The 20689-nt window shown below is 33.5% G+C and overlaps 2 protein-coding genes across 4 annotated transcripts; one reads left to right on the forward strand and one right to left on the reverse strand.

The window, feature by feature from the left end:
- Positions 1–4173: 4173 nt before the first annotated feature.
- On the forward strand, positions 4174–6675 carry LOC112706437 (cyclin-D5-1). Of its 2 annotated transcripts, none has more exons than XM_025757742.3 (6): positions 4174–4472; positions 4582–4851; positions 4980–5066; positions 5142–5433; positions 5521–5654; positions 5755–6675. In XM_025757742.3, exons 2-6 carry the CDS (start codon positions 4588–4590, stop codon positions 5959–5961), a joined length of 984 nt encoding a protein of 327 aa, XP_025613527.1. In that variant the 5' UTR covers positions 4174–4472; positions 4582–4587; the 3' UTR covers positions 5962–6675. The 2 variants fall into 2 exon arrangements, with proteins under 2 accessions (XP_025613527.1, XP_025613528.1); XM_025757743.3 differs by having other exon boundaries at positions 4340–4472; positions 4566–4851.
- A 2098-nt stretch (positions 6676–8773) lies between these two features.
- Positions 8774–14835, reverse strand: LOC112706438 (calcium-transporting ATPase 1). 2 transcript variants are annotated; one of them, XM_025757746.3, is made up of 8 exons: positions 14423–14835; positions 13525–13579; positions 11484–13432; positions 11188–11346; positions 10658–10829; positions 10129–10427; positions 9462–9730; positions 8774–9058 (listed from the first exon to the last, which is right to left on the reverse strand). In XM_025757746.3, the coding sequence occupies exons 1-7, from the start codon at positions 14597–14599 to the stop codon at positions 9482–9484; spliced, it is 3060 nt and encodes a 1019-aa protein (XP_025613531.1). In that variant the 5' UTR covers positions 14600–14835; the 3' UTR covers positions 8774–9058; positions 9462–9481. The 2 variants fall into 2 exon arrangements, with proteins under 2 accessions (XP_025613531.1, XP_025613530.1); XM_025757745.3 differs by lacking the exon at positions 8774–9058 and having other exon boundaries at positions 9160–9730.
- Between the last annotated feature and the right edge of the window lie 5854 nt (positions 14836–20689).

Below are 20689 nucleotides of genomic sequence, written 5' to 3' on the forward strand. Positions count from 1 at the left end.
TATTTAAGTTTTTTTTTAAAAACAAAAATTTTCAGGTCAAAACAGTCAAAAGTTTTTATTTTTGACTTTATTCATATTACTTTTATAAACTATACTTTTAAAACATTATGCCCTGCTCACATTTGATTTGTCATTAATTAAATAATTTTCTTGTACACTCATTGTAATCTTTTAATTGACATTAATACTAATTATTTCTTGTTTGAAATCATCACTGAAATTGTTCACCGTATAACTTTTAAGATTTCGCTCCATAATTTTATAATGGAAGGATATTATTTAAATTTTTCAATCACACATCAACGATAATATCAATTTTGTATTTAGTGCTATTTTAAGGAAATAATTTGATTTTTTAACAAAAAATTTAAATAGTAATAACCTATATGCATTGAGTGCTTTATTAGAAAAAAAAAAGAATTTAATGACATTGTTGCATCTGACGTTTTTTAATGGAGAGAATTATTCATTAATCTTCTCAACAAAAGATTTTAGCAACTATTGAAACTCACATAATAAAAAAATTGTCCATCATTCAATTTCAAAGAGTATAAAAATTCTAATAAATATTAATATAAAATATAAAATATAATTTTAAATTATTTTAATATTTTTAGTTAATATTTGTATTTGTGTATTTTAATTGATCCTAATATGATCAATTAAAAATCTTATTTAAAAAGTCACCAAAAAAATCTTATTTGAAAACTTATTTAATATTTGTTTTCATATTTTATTTTTTATTTATCTTTTATTTTATATCACTCAGTACACAAAATTATGAATTACATAATAAAATTTATTAAAATATTTTTAATATATTATCTATAATTTTATATTTATAATAATAATAATAAAATTTTATTATTATAATAAAATTTATTATTATTATTATTATTATTATTATTTGATGATCTTAGAATGACTTTGAAGGTGAATTTTGATATATCTAGCAATGTGAATGTATATAGAATTTTCTTATATGTTGCAAGTCAAAATTGCTTAGAGTGAAGATTTTACCTTAGAACATGTGAAAAATAATCTTGTTTGTGTTGAATGTAATAGTAATTGTCCGTTACTCCAGTTATATTATCTTAATTAAAACTAACATCAATAATTTCATAATTTTATATTCACGACATCTTTAATTTTATATATAATTTTATATATTTTTAATTTTGTATTTTATATAATTTCATAAATATAAATACATGACATTTATAATTTCATACTCATAATATTCATATTTTTATACATATAATATTTATAATTAATAAATTTTACTACTAATATTATTAAATTTTGAATTATGTCTTATTATATTTTTAAATTATTTTAATATGTTTTATTTAATATTCATATGTATGCTTATTTATTGATTTTAATATGATAAGTTAATAATTATTTTTAAAAAATTATTTCTTAATTTTTATTTATATTTTATTTTTTATATTTTATCTTATAAGAATCTATATGTAAAATATAAGTTTTACAGTAAAAGTGAATAAAATTTTCTAATTTAACATCTATAATTTCATATCTATAACATCTATAATTTTAAAACATAACATCCATAGTCAACGAATTAGTGCTTATTAATTTTTGTGAACACTAACAATTATTTGCACTCATATTTAGATATGTTTTGCATATATATATATATATATATATATATATATATATATATATATATATATATATAATTTGAATTTATATTTATTAGAGTTTTATGCACATGAATTAATATAATTTGCACCCCTGTTATCGGAATTTGTTATATGGAATAGTAAAATTTATTTGTTAAAGGCAATTTAGTATTTATACTGAAAAAATAATAGCTAAAAAAACTAAAAATTACTGTTTCTGATGAGTTTTTCTTATTATTTATTATTTTACATGTGACCAACTAACAATTTTGGATTTTTTTATTTTCAATAAATAGAAATCGATCAAATTTAAGATGTTTTGATTTTTTTATAAGATGTGTCGAAGTGATTTGAATTTTTTTAGAATTAACTATATAAGAAATTAAAATTTTTATTTGAAAAAAAATTATAGAATTATAAATGTAATAATGAAGGAAAGATTTTTGAAATTTGACTTTTGGTGTAATTAAATAAAAAAATAATTATAAAAAATTAATTATATCAATTGAATTTAAAAAAAAATATTTATATTTTTTATAAATAAAAATATTATTAATCATATATTATTTTATTATTTATAATATTTTAACTACCTAACATTATTATTTTTTTTGTATAGTTATATATAACCCATTTAAGTATATATCTAAGTAGTCTTCTCTTGTATTATTTTTTTGGTGTCTAGTCTTCTCTTGTACTATGTTACTAGCAATAATAACTTAACAAATAAATCTAGTGTATGTTTCGGCGCCATTATTTTGTTAAAAAAAGATATTTTTTCAATGAGAAAAGATCTTTTTTAATTTTTTAACGTATTTGACAAATTTCTAGTAGTAAAAGTAAAAGTACTAGTAAAATAAAAAAAAGATCTTTTTTGAGAAACTGTAATTTACATCTTTTTTTAAAAGATCTTTTTTCCTTACAAAAAAAATGTTTTTCATGTAATAAATAAACAAAAAAGTATTTTTATATTGTTATACCCAAACATAATTGATAGATAAAAAGACTTTTTTACATGAGATATCCAAACATAAAATTATTTTTACTTCTCTATAAGATCTTTTAGAAAAAGATAACTCAAAAAAAGATCTTTTTTTTAAAACTCACCCAAACAAATTCCTAATAGTAATTGTTTTATTGAAATAACATTATAACCTTATATAGTCCTTATTAGGTAAAAAATATAAGCTATTTATTAGGTAAACCTTATTGATGTATAAAGCTATAAGATAACACTTTTTCAAGAAATAAAATAAAAAATTAGACTCCATCTCACAGAAAATTCAACTAAATTAAGTATATATTAAAATCAACTATTAAAATTAATTATTAATATAAAATATATATTAAATTATAAATACATATTAAAAATAAATTAAATAATATATTTTTAATATATAAATATATTAATAACTAATTTTGAGATCTAAATAATATTTAAAAAAATTATATTAACTTAATTTATCTAGGTATTTACTCTGTTATAAGATTTGAACAAACTTCACATGGACCACATTATAATTTGAATAGTAGTAATATAGAACACCCGATGTATCATAGATTTCTGAATATTTGAGAACATGTAATGTATTTATGAATCAACTACAGTCGTTAAAAAATAAAAAATATCATTTATGTTCAGTAATTCTTTAATTAAAATTAATTTTATAATAAAATTGATTATGATAAACTACTAACAATTCCTTTAATTATATATTTGATTGATTGGTCAAGGGTATTATTGGATGACGACAGTAAGAAGGACCTTAACCATTCAAAATACGACTCATATTTCAGAGATTATTGTGTAGGATAAACCCCACGTCACACGTTACTTGTTTATATTAGTGCAACCTGAACTGGACCGAATCACAACAAAATAAATTACTAAATTTAACGTCTACTATAGATGTCAGGTAACAGTAGCACTTGATTGATAAATATTATTTTTTCAAATAAAAGTCTTGTTTTATTTGAATTATGATCTCAGCATAAATGTTAATCCTTGATCTTAATATATTTTTATCATTATAATTATTGTCTTCAAAATTCAAATTCTATATATCAGTTTTAAGATTTTAGCTAAATCATAGCATTCAATCTTCTTATTTTTCTTTTCTCTTAATTTTAATTTTTTCTCTATGCTACTTACATTTTTAGTCCTACGTGTATCAATTATTTATAATAAAATTATCTAATATAATAATATAAATTTGTACTATATAATATTTTTTATTATCATTAAAAATTTGATTCAAAATAATAAAATTATATAATGTAATAAAATTATATTTTTTTTGTGACTAATAAAATTATATAATATAATAATATATATTAACATGATAATTTTTTTTGTTTTTTAAATTATAAAAATAACTAAACCTAAGAATTTTTTAACTTGTGTTAAAAGGATCCAATTTTTAGGAGTACAACGGGAGTACAAAAAATGGATCTATGTATTTTTAATTTTTGTACTCTCAGAAATTGAACCTTTCTATTTATATATTCTAAATCAATCGGTAAGATTAATATTTTAGTGATTCTATAATTCTAAAAAAATACTATTTTCAACCCAATATCAAAAATAAAGAACCTCTTATAATTTCTGAGTAGAAACTAAAATCCGGACATAAATGTTAATCCTTATTGCTACTATATCTTTATTATTATAATCATTGTCTTCAAAGTTCAAACTGTAACTGCTACATCAGCTTCAGAATTTCAGCTAAATCATAGCATCCACCTCAGTCCTTATACTCTATTCTCTCTCAATCTCAAAATTCTTTTTTTTTTCTTCCTTGATGCTAGCTCTACTCTTAGTCCTATGTGAGTCAACCATTTATAATAAAATTATATAATATAATAATATAAAATTGTGCTATATGGTATTTTTTCATTACAGTTGATGATTTGATTCAGCTGGTGAAATCTCTAGGAGCTGATGAAGAACAGAACCAGAAAAATGGACGATCTGTCTTCGTGCAACCTTCTTTGTGAAGAAGAAGAAACATTTTTGGAATTGGAAAGAGATGAAGAATACTCTGCCTTTCAATCAGGAATGGATCATCAAGGTGTTTCAGAGAATGAGGATTTGGGGGTTCTGCTTGAGAGAGAGATCCGTATTGGGTTCCGAAAAGATGAGACTTTTGTGTTTGAGGATTGGATGAAACGTTCCCGCACAGATGCAATCAATTGGATTCTCAAAGTTAGTGCAAAATATTCACACTTTCCTTGTAATTTTGCTTCACCTTTATTAATGAAAACTGCAATCAGAAAATTTTGATTTTTTGGGGCTTAATTTTGTCTCTAATTTGCAATGGTAAATGAGTCCAGACAAGAGCAACATTGGGATTTCGCTTTCAAACGGCTTATTTGTCTGTCACATATTTCGATCGGTTCCTTTCCAAGCGGTCCATTGATGTAAGCTCAAATTTTGAAGGTGATTAATTTTAAAAGCTTTTGCCTTTTTTGATTGAATTCTTCGTTTTTGTGCAGAGTGAAAAGGAGTGGGCAATCCGGTTACTATCAATTGCATGCCTTTCTTTGGCTTCAAAGATGGAAGAATGCAGTGTGCCTGAGTTATCAGTGTTTCAGTCAAAAGATTACTGCTTTGAGAGCAAAGTGATTAGGAGAATGGAGATTTTGGTGCTAACCACATTGGATTGGAATATGAGCATTATAACCCCCTATGATTTCCTTCCTTATTTCATCACAAAGTTCTGCAATCAACCCCCACCAACTACCACTTTTTCCAAGACCATGCAACTCATCTTCACCACAATCAAAGGTGAATTTTCTGCATTGGAATGACCTTTTCTTTTTACACTTAATTTCTGTTTATTAATGCAAATGTATGTTGTGTTGCTTTCTGCAGAGGTGAGCATAATGGATCACAAACCATCTGTTGTTGCAGCTGCAGCTACTTTGGTGTCATTGGATCAGCAACTAACCATAGAAGCTGTAGAGTTGAAGATTAGTTCAATTCCTCAACATAGGTTTCTTGATCCTGTGAGTTCCTATTTATTTTATTTTTCATTAGCACCAAGATCTTAGAAAAGATATATTACTAATTACTGCAATTTTTTCTTTGTTTGGTTTTCCTTCACAGAAAGATGTATTTTCCTGCTACAATCTAATTCAAAGATTACAAGAGGAGAATAATACAAGAAGAGACAATAACGTTTTGCATACGCCTAGTCCTTCAACAATTGACATGATAGAGAGCTCTCTAATTACTTCTTCTGCTGCTGTCACAAAGAGGAGAAGACTCTCATTTAATGATGATCAAAGTTCTGAAGGGAAGGGACTTGACTAGGGAGAAAAAAGAATTCCAATATTTTCAATTAATTCTTTTTTTTTTTTTTTTTTTTTTTTAAAAGAAGTATCAATAAACTTATGTGAAGGAAGAGTCCATCTTTTAGGGTCACTTTTCACTCTATAGTCTCAGCCTGAGGCTGGCTTGAAATAGAGATGGAGAAAGGTATCGATTGTTACAGCTCTAGATATTATTTAGGATTTGATTTGATGTGTCCCTGATGAACCAGCTAGGAAAGAAGTAACAGAAGGGGGTAAACACTAAACAGCAATAAAACAACCAGGTTTTGGGCTGCATGTTCAAGTGGTCAAGTCACCAAGTGGAAGATCTAGAATGCTCTTTTTAGTTTTTTACCTTTATATTAATTTTTTATTTCTTTCAATTATTCTTATTGTATAGTTATTTTTTTCTTTTTAATGTTGGTCATTTTAACCTTGATATCCAATTTCATAACGGATATTGTCATGTCGCTTGCAACCTACTTTTTTGATGGATGCTTTAGCAATGTCTTCAAAAAAGGTGGAAAAAGGGAAAATAGAATTCGGTTGGTGTGATTGCGGGGATGGTTGGTGACTTTGTGTTGCATTTTGGCCATCACAAAAGTTTTTTCAAAGATGGATGTGATTAATATTTGTTTGACTGTTTCGGACTTGCTTTCAAGATATGGACCTACAGTATTTCATTGCTTGCAAAATTTATTGGCTTGGTTTTGTTTATGGGGTTGTTGTGTTTATTGCTTCTTGATTATGGATTGGAGAAATAGACTTCTTTACATTTGCCACATCCTTAGATGTTTACTAGGAAGAAGAAAGAAAAGTGACAGAAATCACAAATGTCTTTTTTTTTTTTTCTTTTTTCCCAGTGAAAGTACTTGTTGACTTGAGAATTTAACTAAGGTTGTAAAAGAAGCCAGCGAATTAATTGGTTAAAAAATAATAATAAATGATTGAAAGTAGTTACGGGTTGTGGTATTAATCTACGGATCTCTACCAAATCATGCGGTGAATGTGCTATATTCTGTTGCCTATAATTGTGCCTTTTCAGTTTCCATAGAACTTACCATACCGTACGTGTCTCTCTCGCTATTTTCCGATTTGACAAGTATGTGAGTAGTAAAGGACATTTGAATACGGAAATGTCATTAATTTTTTATGAGTGTTAGGGGGAGGCATTTTGTCAAACTTCGATATTGACACTTATTCACACCCCCATGAGATACGATGATGTGACCAATAATCTGAAGCCAGATATACAACTCCATCAGTTTTGATAATGTTGGTCATATCTCAAAAAATAAAAATAATTATTGTTATTTATATTCTGCAAAATGCTACATAGTTTCTTTACGATGGAAAAGAATGAACGGTGAGATATTGAAGGGTCAACTAGAAGTCCGTGAGATGATTGGGATGAGTGGTCAGAGTGGTACTTGTGCTGTTCACAACTGCCTCTGAGTTTCCGCAAAACTTGCCTTGTCTTGTGATTTAGGACACATTGGCGTCTTGCTGCAGAGGCCTGCCAACAACAACTACTTACACTGTGGATGGAGGTTGATTTGAGATGACATACATGCTCTTCTGATCAATACAAACTGAAGTTTCTTTAACAAGCATAGTGCTCTTAAGTCACACTTGCAACCACATGTTATTATATTTTTATATTCACTTGAAATGAAATTCACCGTCAAGAAAACAAGCAAGAATGCGGTGCGAAATTTTCACTGCAGTGGCTAATGTTATTCACCACAGAAGACATGTTTGGTGGTCAACTAAAGGAAGTGGCTAATCTTGTCCTCCTTCGTTAAAAAGAACAAGTACTTGGTTTCTTACTAGGGAAACTTCGGAAACCATGTTCATATTTTTCCAATGGTTTTCGTTCTTAGTAAATTTCCAAGAGATTGACGGGAAGGAACGCAGTGTTTCATTTGTATCTGAATAATTTTCACTGTTTAACCTGTCAAAAACACAGACAAGGTTGTCCTTGTCCTTGTGGAACTCCATTCCCCCTCTTTTTAACAGCTTTATTCATTTGGTTATTAATATTAAAATTTGAGCAACTAACAGTGTAGATTGTGGAACTCCAGCAAATGAAAGGAGTTAGCACTCCAACTACTACTATTCGGAAAAAGCATGATTGGGAAAATAGGAGTTCCCTTGCAGCCACAACTACCAAAGTAACGCAACCAATTTTGCTTCCTTTGGAGCTTGAGAAGCTTATAATCTGCTTATACAATCTAAAACAATTATAAATTGGTGTACTTTTATCCACTAATGCATAAAGGAAAAGCCCTTCCCCTCTACAACAACTGCAATTCACAATCCTCCCTGCCTTACTGCAGCATCAAAATTAACTTGGATCAAGCTGCTGGTGGAAATTTACTGATCAATAGACAGCAACAGCATACTGTGTTAAAAAAAAAAGAGCTTAAATTCCAAGACGGGAATTTATGCATTTGTACTTATGTAGTAACTCTTCCCACTCATGTGTTCCATAGCCACGTGCAAATGATAAAGCATTCTTCCTTCATGTATGAGTTAAAATATCGTCAAAGACTTCAATATGGGTACCCGATGCGGATCTAACCAGAATACTAGTGGTGACAGACACTTGAGTGGTATCCTACTCTGTATGACAGATATCCTGTAAATTCGTAGTTTAAGCTGCCCTGCCCTCGGTTCATAGCCAGGCAATCTAAGTACATTTTTTCCACCATGGAAGGTGCCTCTCAAATCTCAAACCTCAAGAAATTCCCCAGATCAATTGGCAACTAGTAACTTATTAAATCCCATTCGATACAAGCTCAAGTCAACGATGAGTAAAAATACCACTCCTTTTCATCATTATATAAGAATAAATCAATTACATATTTTTATTTTTTAGTTTTTATTTTTCATTTTGGAATCTCATAAGAGAGTTATCCACAATGTGGTTAGAGTAAGCTCACTTGGGATTATCTGAAGCCTAGATATCCAAACTAAATTCTCAGTTAAATACTTAAATCCCACCTGGATGATGAAACCTGCATTTGATCTTTCGATATCCATGATGATGATAATTTCAACTTTACACTATTTCCTTGAACCAGCCACAAAAAAGTCTGACGGCATTACCAGCAAAGAACATGAACAACAAGCCTTTGTAAGGAATTCATCTGTGATTACTTAATAAATAAAAGGAAACTGTAGGCGGGCTACAACAAATCATAAAGAATAATAAATAAATCCAATTAACAGAAATTACATCCTGTAAAACACAAACTAACCTCATTGTATGAAATGTTTAAGTTTATATAACTTTAAATAGTCACAACAAGCATGCAAAATGTATATTTTCTCTCCTCCAACTCCAGCAACAAGTAGCAAGTTTAGCCTCCTCTAATTTGTTAGCCCACCAGACTTCCCACAAAGAACACTTGGTAAAATTGGTTTCTATTTAAAGAGGCAATAGGCAAAAAAGATCCTTGGTATACGTTTGAGAACACAGAATGAGGAAGAATGTACCTAATCTGTCTGCATTGATTTTAGGTAGATCCCACAGGTATCATTTTTAAAGCTGCTGCAATTGGCATTCCAAGGACTCCAAAGAAAACACTACCAAACCACTGCTTCAAGGTAAGTGGGGAGGTGTTTGCAAAGGTGCCCAAAAATTCGACAATTATGATTTGGAAGATGACAGTGCAAGTGAGGACCGCTACAAACACATAATTCTTCAATATACCTTCAAAAACATTAATCTTCTCCATATCTCTGGAACTGATCTCATTGAAAACCTAGCAGTAAATTGAAAAGCATAATCAGAGAGCATATTACAGGGATCATAGTCGGAGAATTTTTTACACAGGAAATTTCAGTGTGGATTATTACGTGCAATAAAGTCAGCAGACTATTAAAACCCAGCACTTTTTAAAATTGTGAATTATTGGCAAAGATAAATATTTCTGATATGTACTATGTCTATATATAAAAAGTAGGAAAGAAAACGCAAAAATGGCACAGAATTCATCTTGCTTCACTTGTGTTTAATAAAGCAAATAGAAATTGCTGAAGCATGAGTAGTAATAGCCATTCAAAGAGAGAGGAAACTGCATGCCAAACCCTGCCCAGAATGTAATTGCACACAAAAGACAAACACTGAATTCTGTCGAATGCAGTAATGGCTTAAGTTTACCTGACAGAACACAAATGAGTTGAAAATGAGTGTATTCAATATCAATTCTGAATCTGGTCCATCAAGATGAAAAGCTGCTTTTCCTCTTGTCTGGAGGAACCAAAGTACAGCAAACTGATATACAGACTGCCCCAAGATATTCCTCCACATCACATTACTGATAAAGTTTCCTTTCCTACCGACAGGTGGTCTTTTCATCAAATCATCAGTAGGAGGTTCAGTGGCTAGAGCAAGTGCTCCAAGAGTGTCCATAATCATGTTGACCCATAGAAGTTGAACAGCAGTGAGGGGAGCATTTCCTGTGAGGGGGAAAAGTGAGACCATAGTTACATGGAATGCAATACGAATGGGTACGCGATATGCGGTATGCCATATCTAAAATATTTTACGGGGAAAATATACATATGACATTCCGGTACGCAGATGAATTGGTATGCGGTATGCTACCTAATTGGTGTATTCATGTAGCTACGAGTGAGACAAGTATACTAAGAAATTACTGCAAAAACATGGAGAACATTATCATTACCAGTCAAACAGGCAGACGAGAAGTTGACAATCAAAGCAACAATGTTTACAGTTAGCTGGAACTGCACAAATTTCTGTATGTTTATGTAGACAGATCGGCCCCATTTGGCCACAGTCACAATAGTTGAAAAATTATCATCCAGTATTATGACATCAGCGCTTTCTTTTGCCACCTGAAATTGGAAGAAAACAGCTTTATAACATATGATTTAGTATAAATAATACTAACGATGATGTTCAGAATTGAGAAAATGAGTATTATTAATGAAGCATGGATCATCTGTTTGACCAAAGACTTTGAAAATTGTTGCATAAACAAAATTATGCAGAATCATTTACCCATGCTATCATGACCACATAATTTCAGTAATCCATATTTGAAAGCTCTATCTAAATATAATCAAGTTTGATTTGGAAATAAAAAAGAGCAAAGCATAGCCACTTAATTCCTCATGAAAAGTAGGAATGCATATCCCAGACAGAATTTCAATAATGGTTTTCAAATTTCTATAAAAGAAGTTCTTGGCATACCTCAGTTCCGGAAATGCCCATTGCAAGCCCAATATCTGCTTCATGAAGTGCAGGTGCGTCATTTGTACCATCACCGGTAACTGAAACAACCTCTTCAAACGTTGTCCTCAATTGTTTCACCAGGGAATGCTTATCCATGGGAGAAGATCGAGCCATCACCTGAAATATAGACATCTCACATGTTAGTCAAATTTCTTCTCAGTAAATGGCAACATGGTATACTAAAAAAACCACATAGGGGAGAAAATAGAGGGGAAAATGATTGAATCACATGATTATTATTTATTAGTATATACCTGAAGTTTTGGAATTATTTTAAGCAATTCTTCTTCACTCTTTTCACGGAACTCAGGGCCTTCAATTGCAATTCCATCCGTTAAAATTCCACATTCTCTAGCAATAGCCTTTGCAGTGTTTATGTTGTCTCCAGTAACCATCCTAACAGTAACACCAGCTGACCTACAAATGGCAACAGACTCTCGAACTCCAGGACGAACAGGATCTTTAATACCCACAATTCCTATACATGTGTAACCTCTATTGGGGATAGGAGTCTCAACTGAAAAATGATCATCAATATCCACATATGCAAGGCAAAGGGTCCGGAGAGCTTCATCAGCAAATTTTTCGATCGTATCCTTCAAGTAATTGATAGAGTCTTCTTCAAGAGGAACAACCTCACCATTTGAGTTCACAACCTTTTCACATGCAGCAAGAATTATTTCAGATGCACCTTTGCAATGTGCTCTGAAGCTACCTTCAGGAAGCTGTAGAACCACTCCCATGCGCTTCTTTAGAGAGTTAAATGGTTCAATTTTCACAAGTTTCACTGCTTGTCGCTCCTTGTGGAAATCACCTCCAAGTGACAGCCCAAATTCCAAGAGTGCAGTCTCTGTCGGGGATCCCAGAATCTCAACCTTCTCATCCATGTTCTTTACAACTTCTCCCCCAGTGTTGTTAAATATTGATTGAAGTAAAATTGTCACAGCAGAATCAGGAATATCAGATGAGAAATCAGAAGGCACTTTAGAGCCCTTTACTTCTTTAATCTTCCCACATATGCAAGCTTTTACAACAGTCATATGGTTAGTAGTTAGTGTGCCAGTCTTGTCACTGCAGATAGTAGTGGCAGAGCCCATTGTCTCACAAGCAGCCAAATTACGAACAAGTGCCTTATCATTCATCATCTTTTTCATGGCAAAAGCAAGACTCAATGTAACAGCTAAAGGTAAACCTTCTGGGACAGCAACGACAACAATAGTAACTGCAATAGCAAAGAACTCCACAATTTCCATGGCATCATCACCAGACCATGTCCACTGGGATCCTTCTCGCAGCTTGCGGCTGAACAGTCCTTGGACCAACACAGAAAAAGTCACAACAGCAAAAAAAAGGCCAATTTTCCCAATAATAGTAGCTACACCATTGAGTTTAACCTGCAGTGGAGTTTCATCATCTCCCCCTTCACTTAGAGTAGCCATTAGTTTACCCCACTGGGTTCTCATTCCAACAGTTGTCACAAGCATCTTGCACGATCCATCCTGAACTTTGGTTCCTGAGAGAAGAAAAGGATTTAGGTTACTGACATTCACTGGTTCACTCTCTCCAGTCAAACTTGATTCATTTATTAACAGAGAGAAACCAGAGACAAAAAGCCCATCAGCAGGGACCTGGTCTCCAATATTAAGATGTACAATATCCCCAGGAAGTAAATCATATATTGAAAGCTTCTGTCTACAACCATTTCGTGTGACCTGCACCACAATTTTTTTCTTCTCTTTATCTAGATCCTTAAACTGCAAGGATTGTCTGTAATCACTAGTGGCAGTAACAAACACCACAAGCAATATGCTTGCAACAATACCAAGTCCGTCATGTGCACCCTTGGGCCATCCTTCCATGACTATTCCAACCACCAAAGAGACCAAAGCACATACAGCAAGTATCATAAGAGTTGTATCTTGAAGGGCTTCCCATACATAAACCCAAAATCCCTGGGGTGGGCTTTCCGTGAATTTATTAATTCCATAAATATCTTTCCTCTTTTGCAGAATGTGCTCAGATGTTGATATGCCATCATTGACAGAGGTATCAAGTTTGTTAGCGATTCCTTCAACCCCACCATGAATTTTCAATTTCTTCACATCGCGTCCTTCTACAATTGATCCTAGCTCATCGGCGCAGATTTCAAAACCTGCAGCTTTAACTTCCTCTGGTACAGTGTACTCACTTGACAAACTTAAACCTGGAGGGAGGGAATAATTTCATATTAAGCAAACTGAAGCTTTTCGAACAATTTGAAAGAAAAAAAAAATGCATGCAATCTAAATTTCTTACCATGGATAAACTGAAGAGCAGCTTGCGATACCAACACTGCAACTCTGAATTTCTCCTACAATTTATAGTCGGGAAAGAGAAATGATGAGATTTTACGATTATTTTTACAATGTTTAAATGGTCAAATCTCTTTTCTCTACGTGCCATTTAACCTATATTATAGTAATAGCGAGAAACAAATTTCCAATTTAGTAATAGTGTAAAGCACGAACTTAAGTAAGAATACACTTAATAACACCATTCAATTAATGTTAGTATACGACATTTGACCACCAATCCTAAAAATCCAGTCCTAACAAAACCAAACTCGATATAAACATGTTTGACACTTTGACAGCATCAGAATAAACTATAAAGCATGTGGAGGAAAAGAAAAGGAACCGATACAAAATTGACAATGGATCGAGCCAAGCAAAGAATTCGTTATCCATATCCTATATTCGTTTCTTTGATTCTACCTCCCTTGTTTGCAGAAAAAAGTTAAAGGCAAGAACAATTCCAATCCCAATATCAGCTTTTAAAATGTTCAAGTGCCTTAAGTTGATCATACTCAAAGGGAGAATCACAACACAGCGACCACTGATTTTTAAGTTTTCTGGTTGAGATTAACCAATAACCATTTGTCTGCATCGGTGTAGAATTAGCGCCACTATAACTTAATAAGGATTCAATTAATCTAATCACTGACATTCCGTTGACCAAAATGACCGTTCAAGATCAGATCAGCTAGCTTTGACTTCAAATGTAGCACATCACGTTTTGAATTGATTTAGCAGGTTAATCATAAATGCGCAAGAATATGTACGGATCGAAATCGGTAAAGTTACTTAGCACATTTAATTAGGATTTTGTCTTGATCTGGAAAGAGAGACAAAAAGAGCATAAGAATTAACAAAACCTGATTGGAGCGTCTGATAGCCTCAGCTTCGAATCGCTTAGAGAGGTTGGCAGTGAACCGAAACCTCCTCTTGCGGTTCTTAACAAGCCAGCAAAGCTTCCTCCATCTCTGAAGCGCTTCCTCCGATGAATTCTTGGCTTTCACCTCTCCGAAATTCTCATTCAGGTAATTCTCCATTCTCTTTGGTTTTTCACAGTGCTAGCTAGCTTTGCTCAAATTATAAAAAGCTATTATACTCTCCAGTCTCCACTATGCTCACTCAAAGCTGAAGTGGTTTCTTTTTTTTAGAAAGCGATATCAACGGCCAGGATTTAACTGCTCTGATTTCTTAACTGTCAAGTGGTAGAAGTAGGAGAACAACACCCCCAACCCAAGCAAGAATAAAAGAGTGGGAGTAAGCCTCTAAGTTCAGTAGGTAAGGCGCATAAATAATTAAAACAACTACATGAAATGGAAGTGTATAATAATAATAATAATAATAATAATAATAATAATAATAATAATAATGTTAGAGATACACTAAAATTAATATTAAAATTAGTTACTATTTAAAAAAATATTAAAAATTATTTTTTTATTATTAAAAAATATTATAAAATTATTATATTTCAAAAACTAAATTAAAAAAATTAAATTAATAATTAAAAATAATAAATTTTAATATTTATAATATTTTTTATTATTTAATTTATTTTATAATATATTTTATATTTTAATATATATTTTATAATCATTGTCAATTTTAATATATAAATAACATTCTTACAAATATCATCATGTTTTATAATCATAATTGGCAGTGGAGGGAGTCAATGGAAGTGAGTGGTTAGGTAAAAATAATATCTTGGTGTTTGTGGGGCCAGCCTGTAATCCCTCAATGTAATAGAAAATGGTTAGAACTTAGAACTGCTTTGATTTTCTATAGGGCTAAGGCCTAAGGAACGGGATTCCCGTTTCTCGTGTTTGCACGTAAAGAGCAAACAAGGCCGTGGCTTACGGACACACACGCACTCCACTGGCCACTCTCACGGTCTCATTACTCCACCTCACCCGCGCTTTCTCGTTTTATTCGGCCAAAGATATTGTTGTTTAAGAGTCAGTGTCCGAGACAATTGTTAGTACCTTTTTTTTTTCCATATTTTTAATTATTAATCTAACTTTTTAATATAATAATTTAACTATATGTTTACTCTATATTTTTTAAACATTAATAATTAATTACTAATGAAAAACAATAAATTTTATTCATTTTCTAATATTTTTCTACAACGAATACACAATATTATAAAAATAAAAATATTTAGTAAATATAAAAATAGCTATGGAATAAATTATTATATATTTATATATTATGTATTTATATTTAAATGTATAAATTATTATATATTTTAATATTAATTATAATAAATATATATCAAAATCAATTACTAATATAAAATATATATTAAAATATAAGTACACATTAAAAATAAATTAAATAATATATTTATATATAAATATATTATTGACTAATTTTAATGATTAAATATTTTATTACATATAATATTTTTATTTTAATATATCTTTTATAAGAATTATTAATTGATGGTTTATTTTTTATGTATAAAAACATGGTTCTAATATTATTTTATTTTTTTCTTTGTTTTTAAAAATTCATCCTATTTTTAGTGTGTCAACATATAGATTATTATGATTAATCAATTGTTATGTCATTTAATCAATTTTATATGCGAGCAGATTAAATGTCATAATAACTAATATTAATGTAAATTAGTTAGTAGTTAATTAATATTTGAGTTCGGTTTGGGTATATATTAAATTTAGTAATTGAAATTTTTTTTATAGAAAAATATAAAATTTAGGTTTTCAATGTATTTATTAAAAGAAAATATTTAAAAAATTTTATTAATAGTTGTTACGGTGGGTAACCGTAGATTAATAGAATAGATGGTGTAGGTTGGCCCAATCGTCCGCGGAGGGTGAACTCCGAGTTGGTTTACACGCTGGAGCCTCCTTCCGACTTGTATACGTGGGTGAATGGGGGGTGGTACCTGCAAAGACACTCCGATGCCTAAGTCAGCAAGGGTGTTAGCAGGTCTAGAGAGTATTGGGCTTAGAGATACCTGAGGGATGTCAGTGTATTTATAGTGGTGAGCCAATAACCACCGTTGGAGTAGTGCCGTATCTTTAGGGTGTTAACCGTCCCATTATCTTGGGGAGGTTAAGATATGGCTTTATGAAGCGGTTAGAGAGATTTTAGGGGCGGTTACTCATTTGAATGAGTGTTTATCCGCCAGCTAATCTCATGTCCGACTTCTTTAGAGTAAGTCGTGGTCGATACCGACTTCTTATGTGAAGGTCGGTACTTAGCTAGGCTTAATCCTTCGGACTAGGCCTTTTATTTGGACCTGGGCCTTTATCATTGGGCCAGGGTATGAACAGTGCCCCTACTTGAGCCCAAGATCTCTTTAGGGCTTGGGTTCAAGTATTTAACTCGGGTTCGTAGCCGACTTTCTTGGAGGAAACACGGGTTTTTAAACCGACGTGATTTTCGCGACCTTTTGTTTCTGACAGTTACGTCTATTCAAGCGTTGTGTCCGTTAGGGATGTGCTTAGGGATTGATGGCTTTGGTAACGGTGCACTCTCATTAATGACTGCTCCGCTTTTACCATTATGCCCCTTAGCGTGTTTATAAATACTTTCCCTCTCTTTCATTTTTCCGTTTTCGCAATCTTTCAAACTTCTTCTTTCCTTGTTCGTGATGCATTCTTGCGCTTGGAGACTTCTGCTTCTTCCAACCTTCACTTTTCGGATAAAGGTTAGCTTTGCTTCTTTTACGTCATGCCTTGTGTTTGCATGCTTTTGTTTTGTGGGTAGATAGGTTGGTCTGTAGATTTTGGCTTCGTATCCCCCCTCTTTAGGGACCGTGTTTTTTGATTTTTCTTTTCTTTTTTCTTTTTGTAGGTTTCTGTCACCTTTCATAAAAGAAAATGGCTTCTGTAGATGTTCTTTCTCAGTGGGTTGATGTCACGGTCCTTGGGGAGGAACCCTTGGTCGACGCTGAGTTTATTACTCATCTTTGTACTCATCATAGGCTTTGTACTTCGGAGGAGGACTAGCCAAAATATGAGTTGATAACCCCGGGTCCGGAAGACCGGGTTTGTTTTGGGAGGGCCAATGAGGCGGCCCCTCATTTTTTCTTTATGTATGAATGTATGATCACCCGTTTGGGTGTTTTTCTTCCTTTTTCTGATTTTGAAATATCTGTTTTGCACCACTGTCGAGTTATCCCTACTCAACTTCACCCGAATTCTTGGGGTTTTCTGAAGATTTATCAGTTTGTTAGTCACGCTTTGGACTTTTCGACCTCTTTGAGGATTTTTTTTTCTTTTTCATATGACTAAGCCCTTTAGTGGGCTAAACAACAAACAGCAATGGGTATCCTTCCGAGCCATACAAGGTCGGAGGATTTTCACCCTTTTTGACGAATCCTTCCATGACTTCAAAAATTATTTTTTCAAAGTACAAGCTGTAGAGGGTCACCACCCCTTTTTCCTGGATGAGCATTCTTCCCCTCGTTTTCCCCTTTATTGGCTGGAGGCCTCCCCTTGTGAAAAGTATGGTCTAGATGACCTGGACGAGGTGGAGGCGGCCATTGTGGGGTTTTTCCGAGAAGCGTGGGGGAGGGCCCCATACTTGGACACTAGAAAATTCCTCCAGGGGACGCCGACCTTTGTTCGGTCACAACTAGGTAGTAAATGCATTTCCTATTTCCGACTTGTTTCTGTCGACTTGAGGTTTGCCGACTTGTACATTTCGCTAATTATTTCTTTTGCAGATATGGCCAGGAAGAATGCTCAGGAATCTTACCAGAGAGTTCAGGAGGCTAAGGCAAAGTCTCGGGCCAGGGCCGGTGGTGCCAGGGCAATCGTCTCTCCTCCTCCTCCTCCTCCTCCTCCTCCTCAGAACGTGGGGACTCCCTCTCAGCCCATTGTGATTTCTTCTTCCAGCTTGACCCGACCACTTTCTTCTACCCGAATTCTTCCTGAGCCAGAGAAGAAGAAGCGTAAGACTTTAGAGTCTGGCTCTTCTTTTGATGGTGGGGTTAAGGCGGATGCTCTTGCATTCGTCCGAAAGAACATCTATCCTCATATAAGCATGGATGATGTTTCTGTTCGAAACCACCTCACCATTCTGGCTGAGGAGAGTTTTCGGGCGGCGGGTGTTTGTGGCAAGCTTTTGGATATCTTTGAGAAGACTCCCCTCAGCTCTTTGGGGGTAACCTCGAAGGTTGAGGAGTTGGAGGGGAGGCTTCTTGCTTACCAGGATCATGAGAGGGAGTTGAAGGAGGAGGTAGCTAAACTGAGGGCGGAGAGAGATAGCCTTCGGGAGAAGGAGAGCAAGCTGCGAGCTCAATGCAATATGGAGGCAAGTTTGAGGAAGACAGCACAGGAGAGTTATCAGAGTTTGTTTCAAGATCTTGTGTCTGTGAAGAAGGATTTGCTGAATTCTCAGAATGCGTACGCCGATTTGGAGGACTCTATCGCTGACGGTGCCGAGGAGTCTTGGAGGATTTTCCTGGAGCAAGTCAGAGTTATCGCTCCCGACTTGGATCTTTCTCCTTTACATCCTGATAAGGTGGTAATTGATGGCGCCATCGTGGATCCTCCTGTCCCCGTGGTTGTTTCCGAGTCAGAATTGAAGACTCGGGGGCAGAGGATCATTGAGTCCCCTCCTCGTTCTGCGGACGCTCCGAGTTCTTCCGTTATTCCTCCGACTTCCTCTTCCTCTCCTGTGGATGCCTCTCTCCCCGGTCCTGGTGGCGCTCCTCCTGACTCTGGTAGTGGTGACCCATCTACTCTTCTGCAAAAATAATTTTTTATGGCTATATGGGGGCTCGGCCTGTGAGTCCCCCTTTTTAAAACTCTTTTATATGTTGTTTGGTGAGGTTTGAACGATTTTGGCCTTTTAAGGCCGCAAACAAAATATTTCAGCAAATGCCCTTTTTGAATAAGGGTTTTTAAATTAACAAAATAAATACCCTTTTTTGGATAAGGGTTTAAGTTACCTTATGTGTGTATGCTTTTTTAATTTTGATTTTTCAAAATCCTCTTGATCTTTTCTGAGAACCTTTCCTATTGGTTCGTCTGTTTTTCCGAACCTTTTTGTTTAAGGACTTTTAGGCAGCCTTTAAACTTTTTCCTAGGTTTTTCGATCTCTTTTTGTTATTCCTTACGCCCAACCATGTTTTATTGGGTTTTTACGACTTTAGGTTATTTTTGCGATGCGTTTTCTTCTTGCTCGGTTCGTCATTCCGACTTTCGAGTCGAAGTGTTTTCGAGCTTTCCTACTCGGAGTTTCGTCCCGACTTATGAGTCGGGTTGTTTCCGAGTTTGTCTACGATCGGCTTATATAACCTCTTTACGCCGACTTGTACCTCGTCGTTTTATCCTGATGACCATCTAGGTCAGTTCATGGGATTTTCACGTTTTGTCGAGCTTAAGTCGGTGAGTTTCGTAGAAAGACTTAGAAAAATAAAAAAGGACTTTATAAGAGATATTGTAGATGAAAAGATCTTTATTAATTGAGGAGGTACCTTCTTGCTACTAAGGGTTTTAATAGCCTATTTTCCCTTAGCCTCTACTATGATGCCTCGTTAAAAACCCTTCTCCAGAAAAAACCTTTTTGGGAAAAAATCATGAAGTTGGGAAAAGAGTACATCAGGGAGTAGAGTTCGCTTTAACTGTAGTACCTTTTCATATTACAAGCATGCCACGATCTTGGTAACTCAGTGCCGTTCAGGTCGGTTACTTTATAATAACCTTTTCCTAAAACTTCATTGATTTTGTATGGTCCCTTCCAGTTTGCGGCGAGCTTTCCTTCTCCTGGTTTGTTGACTCCAATGTCGTTTCTGATTAAGACCAAGTCATCCGGGGCAAATGTTCTTCGAATGACTTTTTTGTTGTACCTTGTAGTCATCCTTTGTTTTAATGCCGCTTCTCTTATCTGGGCATCCTCTCGGACTTCGGGGAGCAAGTCGAGTTCCTCTTTGTGCCCCCGTATGTTTCCGACCTCGTCTGGAGAGTTACCCTTGGGCTTTGGTCATTGATTTCTATGGGTATCATGGCTTCTACGCCATACACTAGTCGGAAAGGTGTTTCTCCCGTCGCGGATTGGGGGGTTGTCCTGTAGGCCCATAGCACTTGAGGAAGCTCTTCAGCCCAAGCTCCTTTTGCTTCTTGCAATCTCCTCTTTAGCCCTACCAG

Source organism: Arachis hypogaea, chromosome 8 (assembly GCF_003086295.3).
Source record: "Arachis hypogaea cultivar Tifrunner chromosome 8, arahy.Tifrunner.gnm2.J5K5, whole genome shotgun sequence".
NCBI lineage: Eukaryota > Viridiplantae > Streptophyta > Magnoliopsida > Fabales > Fabaceae > Arachis > Arachis hypogaea.

What these genes read in the sequence shown, in the direction of transcription:
- LOC112706437 (XM_025757742.3), top strand. Translation starts at nt 4,588, where the DNA reads ATGAAGAACAGAACCAGAAAAATGGACGATCTGTCTTCGTGCAACCTT. An exon ending in CAATCAATTGGATTCTCAAA is followed by an intron (nt 4,852 to 4,979) that starts GTTAGTGCAAAA and finishes AAATGAGTCCAG; the next exon opens with ACAAGAGCAACATTGGGATT. An exon ending in TTTCCAAGCGGTCCATTGAT is followed by an intron (nt 5,067 to 5,141) that starts GTAAGCTCAAAT and finishes GTTTTTGTGCAG; the next exon opens with AGTGAAAAGGAGTGGGCAAT.
- LOC112706438 (XM_025757746.3), bottom strand. Translation starts at nt 14,599, where the DNA reads ATGGAGAATTACCTGAATGAGAATTTCGGAGAGGTGAAAGCCAAGAAT. An exon ending in TGCTCTTCAGTTTATCCATG is followed by an intron (nt 13,433 to 13,524) that starts GTAAGAAATTTA and finishes CCCTCCCTCCAG; the next exon opens with GTTTAAGTTTGTCAAGTGAG. An exon ending in TGGGCATTTCCGGAACTGAG is followed by an intron (nt 10,830 to 11,187) that starts GTATGCCAAGAA and finishes TTCCAATTTCAG; the next exon opens with GTGGCAAAAGAAAGCGCTGA.